This window comes from Chaetodon trifascialis, chromosome 13 (genome assembly GCF_039877785.1).
Source record: "Chaetodon trifascialis isolate fChaTrf1 chromosome 13, fChaTrf1.hap1, whole genome shotgun sequence".
Lineage (NCBI taxonomy): Eukaryota > Metazoa > Chordata > Actinopteri > Chaetodontiformes > Chaetodontidae > Chaetodon > Chaetodon trifascialis.
This window is the reverse complement of record NC_092068.1, coordinates 25,171,659-25,176,872: the sequence shown is the minus strand read 5'-3', so window position 1 is coordinate 25,176,872 and position 5,214 is coordinate 25,171,659. Positions and strand designations below refer to the sequence as shown.

Here is a 5,214-nt window from a genome sequence, read left to right as displayed (position 1 = left end):
TCTTGTACTTTTATCACTAAATATAAAGCTTTCAGCTCCGAGTTGAATAGTTTGTTCTGACATCAGACACACGACCTGGACTGGCCCCGTCTAATCTCTGGATCAGTGTTTGGCCTGGAGGCCTCAGTGGACAGTGTCCCTGCAGCGTTGGCGTCTCGCTGCACTTTTGGCGCTTCGACCCAAATCTCACAGTTTTGTAACACGCATTTGCTAATAGAGCCGCAGGTTCAGCTGCGACGCCGACCTTGAGTTCTGTGTTAAACTGAGTCATTGTGGTGAATTAATGCCTCATCCATTATGGACGGCTGCGTTTCAAACCGCGCTGCATTCAGGTGAAAGTGGGTCATGGACAACGTGTCCTTCAGCGTGACGTGTCCTCACAGCTTTGTGGCAGACGCCATTAACTCCCGAACACGTAAAGACTCAGAACATTTGATGATGGCGAGTCAACACAATGAATAGACTGTGTGTGTGTGTGTGTGTGTGTGTGTGTGTGTGTGTGTGTGTGTGTGTGTGTGTGTGTGTGTGTGTGTGTGTGTGTGTGTCAGTGGGATATGGTGGAAAACCAGTGGATGTATATTAATTCAATGTGTTTTTGTGTTTATTTGTATTTCATTAATCCTAAATTAAATTTCATTGGTCCACGGGCTGGCAGGTGTCTGCTGACATCACACACTCTGTTCACCAGTTTAAGCAGTGCTGTAAATGAAGGCCCACAGAATATTAACCTGCAGGTAACAGGATGCACAATACTGAGAAAATATAACATCTTAAAAAGTAAAAACTGAATTATTATTGTTGTTCCAGTCATGAAATGTCAGCATGTGATTAACTGTCCTCTGACCTTTACTGTGATTCCTGATCCCTGTTGTTTCTCTGCGCTGGGTTTTTAGTAAACACGTTCTTTTAAGGTTCAACAGACTTTTAATGTCATGTTTTCTTCTTCTGTCCTCCAGGTGAATCAGTGCTGACGCTTCAAGCATCTATCGATCTGTGAAAAGCTGCAAACAAACGTCTTCCTGTCTCAGTGTTTTGATGAACTCGGAGGAGACGGTCGCGTCCAGCAGGTGGCAGTGAAGCAGCACTGAACATAACAGCTGCTGCAAACTTCCACGAAGAAGAGTCCTCTTCTTCCTCTCCTTCTTCTTCTCCTCCGTGCAGCTGTTTCTGTCTGTTGACGTGAATTTGTTGACTCATAGATTTTTAAACGCAGTTTGAGAAGATGTCTGGAGATCTGCGGGCAGAGCTGGAGAAATTTCTGGAGACGTTAAACATCCAGACGAGCTGCGTGGATCACCCGTCGGTAAAAGTGACACCTGGAAGCCGCTCAGGTTACCTGTCACCGCCTGAGCTCACGAACACCATTTTATTGCGACTGTTTTAAAGAAAAAGTACATTTATGAGACGCGTTATTGCAGCTAGGAGAGGAATATAATAGGGCGCACTGTAAGCAGAACAAAGCTGGACTGAATCCCATCAGAAAATTACGCATTTTAAAGTTTTTGTGACTTTTGTAAACTGTGAAAACACTCTACAACAGAAGCGGAGACACTGCATGAATCCGTACAGTCCACACGTCTGTTCGGCGTTATTTAATACCCTGACCTGTATGGTTTTAGCTTCGTGCTTTGGTAGGTTTTTTTTGTCTCTATCGCGTTGTTAATGGACACGTGGACGCATTAAAGAGGTGGCACTTGAAGTAAAAAGAGTTCTTTTGTCTTTTTCTTTTTTTTTAGCATGAGGTCAGTCGAAGCAGAAAGGTGTGAAGGTGTGTTCCTTCGGTCATGTTACAGGACAGCAAACACACAGAAATACACCCTGAATCTGTGTTTGATCAGCGGAGTTTTGAATCTGGACTCAGAGTCTCCAGACTTAAAAAAAAACAAAAAACGTCCCTATCATCAACAGCAAACTTACGGGTTTATTCTGAAATCCGATTTCTTTCCTCGCTCACATCCTGAGCTTTCTGAAGAGCTTTTAAATGTTTTAAAATGTTTTAGATGCTGCATGCTCAGCACATCATGATGGAAACTTGGTCCACGTTACTCGTTTATTTTCCGAGCAGTTTGCAGGAACCTGCTGTGACCTGCAGGTGGCGCCACATGATCATTCCATTCATTCATTCAGCTCACAGACACCAGAGACAGTTTGATGTTTCTGCTCCGCTTTGTTCATTTTCGTGATGTAATCGCCTCCTCGCCTCCGCCCCGCAGGTGTTCACGGTGGAGGAGATGATGCCTCACCTGCAGGACGTGAGCGGAGCCGTCACTAAGAACCTCTTCCTGAAGGACAAGAAGAAGAAAGGCCTGTGGTTGGTGTCCGCTCGCCACGACCGCCAGGTCGGCCTCCGCCACAGGAATGTCTCCTCCATCCGTTATGTCTCTGCTCCCGCCTCATCTCCCATGATCCTCTCTGTCCTCCTCAGGTGAACCTCAACGACCTCGCCAAGAAGCTCGGCGTTGGCAGCGGCAACCTGCGCTTCGCGGATGAGGCGGCCATGTTGGAGAAGCTCAAGGTGAGAAGTGGCAGAAACACACAGTTCATAGAAACATCCAGAAGCTGCAGCGTCTGTCCTCAGGGTGGGACATGAAGTCCATCAGAAGACTAAGATCAGACGACCTTTGACCGACATTTTAAAACTGAAATACTGAAGAACTCAGAAAACAGCAGAATGAAAACTTTCACGTGTCCTGAAGTAAAAAAAAAACTAAAGAAATCCAGAATGCTTGAGTTTGATGTGAGAACGTTGACGTCAGCGTCTGTTTGACATTTAATGTTTCTAAAAACTAACGATCAAACATGCAGCAGGAAGTGACATCGTTCTTCTTCAGTGGTTCTCTTTAGAGGAACCATGAAAACGTCAGTGCTGATGGTTCTTCTCATTGGTTGGCTGGTTGACTGCAGGCTGTCTTCTCATTGGCTGACTGCGCACACTTCCTGTTTCTTCTCTCTCTGACTTGTGCTGATGTCACTTCCTCCGCCCATCTCCCCTCAGGTGGGTCAGGGCTGTGCGACGGCGCTCGCTCTGCTCTTCGATAAGGACCAGAGTGTGAAGTTCGTCCTGGACCGGGACCTGGTGGAGGGAGGCCACGAGATGGTCTACTTCCACCCCATGACCAACGCCGCCACCATGGGACTCCGACCAGACGACCTGCTGCGCTTCCTCAAGGAGACGGGACACGAACCCGTCCTGGAGAGCTTCGAGTAAGACGGGGACCTGGACCTGGATCTGGACCTGGACCTGGACCTGGACCGGAGCAGCCTGCAGGGGTTAAACCAGGACATCAGCCCGAGTCGTGTTCGAACAGGACTGAACAGAAGCTCCACACGACGAACAGCTGATTGAACCTCTAACCACCTGCTTCAGTCGCTGCTCGGCCAAATATCTTTTTATTAACGAAGACGAAATGTTTCCGGTTCGTGCAGAGACACAGATCAGCCTCTCGTGAACTGTCCTCGTGTTTGTTTCTCTGTGTTAAAGAGTCGACTGCTGTTACGCTTTCACACTTTGTCTCTTCCTGCTGGTCAAACTCAGACGCTTTGATCAAACGTCACTAAATGTTTCGTCACGTTTATCTGCTGATGTGGTCGAGACTCTTATTGATGATGTGTCATAACGCCTTGTTTGATTAACCTCGCAGCAGCTCTCAGGTGAGTCTGGTTAATGTAATGATCACTCCAGCCTCTGGGGGGCACTAGCAGGGATTTACACTGTTACACTTCAGTGTAGTGCAGTTTTATACATATAAAAATACTCAGCATATTCCTAAATGTGTCACACATCTCTTCTTAAAGCTGTTTCATGTCTTATCTTTTAATAAAGTTCCGCTGCTTCTCTTGACCTCTGACCTCTGACAGAACAAATGATCTTTAGTAATGACCTTTCACCTTTCTGATGGTAGGCGACAAACATTTCTGCTGACTCAGTGAAAACCTGTTTTTACTGCAGGATTGATTTTAATTGATCTTTATTAAATGACTTCATGCCATTGAAGTAAGTGCAGGCCTTAAGAACAGCTGTGTATATTAAACCAGCTGCTGGCTGGTTTAATATACAATGCATCATATTTGTACTCATGTACTGAAGTAAATGTACTTCGTTCACCACTCCATCTCTGAACAGAACATGGTAAAGAGCAACACCATCACTCACAGTGTCCTGAGGGTGGCGCTAGAGGAACACTGTGGTGTCATGAAGGCGGATGAAAGTGTTGAGGGAGGGGACGGTTGCTGCTGTTCTCGCGCTTTTAATTTGAAAGAACCGCCGGAAACGCCCGCAGTCCTTGAAGGTCACAGAGCAGCTCTGCTGTTCCACCTGCACCTGCTGTGTGTGCGTGCGTGCGCGCGCGCGCGCGCGTGTGTGTGTATCTGACATGATTAATGAGTGAAGCTTAAAGGAGCTTTCCAAAGTTTGACTTCTCTCTAAAAGAACTTCAGTTTTTATTTTTGTTAAAGTTGATTTTTTTTATTATGTGCAGTTTATAAATGGAAAAAATATATAAATAACATTAAAAAGATTTATTGTTATATGATACATACACACATACAGTATACACAACACACACACACACACACAATTGCACATAAGTATTGTTTTCATTGTTTTATGCAAACATTGTTTTTTTTTTTAATCACACTGCACAATTTTGGGTGGTTCAACCAACAGACACACACACACACACACACACACACACACACACACACACACACACAGACACACACAGACACACACGCACACACACAGACACACACACACACACACACACACACACACACACACACACACACACACACAGACACACACAGACACACACGCACACACGCACACACACACTCGGGGTCTCTCCCTGCATTCTTAATGAGAGTGTGTATTGTTGTATTGTTGTGCTAAATTAGCAAATGAATAAACGTCACAGACTGACGCTCAGTTCCCACACATTCTTTCACACGCTCTGTGTGTGTGTGTGTGTGTGTGTGTGTGTGCGCGCACGCCCTGTTGTTGCACAGAGACATCTCGTTGGAGACTTTCTGTGTGTTGAAGCAGAACATCAGCTGCCTCGTGATGCTGAGTTTGAGGTCCTGACGGCGGCGCGCAGCAGGAGGAAGGACTCCTCAGGGCGGAGACACTGACCACGTCTGAAGTGAGACAGTTTAAACCTGAGATAACGGCACAGCTTCAGACGGTCTGTCCTGGAGGACGTTTAGAGCGTCGAC

The 5,214-nt window shown here is 46.2% G+C and overlaps 1 protein-coding gene across 1 annotated transcript; it reads left to right on the top strand.

Annotated features, from left to right (window-relative positions):
- The first annotated feature begins 1,099 nt into the window (after positions 1-1,099).
- Positions 1,100-3,840, top strand: prorsd1 (prolyl-tRNA synthetase domain containing 1). The gene is made up of 4 exons (XM_070977826.1): positions 1,100-1,303; positions 2,214-2,339; positions 2,426-2,515; positions 2,996-3,840. The coding sequence occupies exons 1-4, from the start codon at positions 1,223-1,225 to the stop codon at positions 3,206-3,208; spliced, it is 510 nt and encodes a 169-aa protein (XP_070833927.1). The 5' UTR covers positions 1,100-1,222; the 3' UTR covers positions 3,209-3,840.
- Positions 3,841-5,214: the final 1,374 nt, after the last annotated feature.

Excerpts from the sequence above, each read along its gene's own strand:
- prorsd1 (XM_070977826.1), top strand. The coding sequence starts at position 1,223 with ATGTCTGGAGATCTGCGGGCAGAGCTGGAGAAATTTCTGGAGACGTTA. Across the intron at positions 1,304-2,213 it reads GCTGCGTGGATCACCCGTCG|GTGTTCACGGTGGAGGAGAT; the intron begins GTAAAAGTGACA and ends TCCGCCCCGCAG. Across the intron at positions 2,340-2,425 it reads CCGCTCGCCACGACCGCCAG|GTGAACCTCAACGACCTCGC; the intron begins GTCGGCCTCCGC and ends TGTCCTCCTCAG.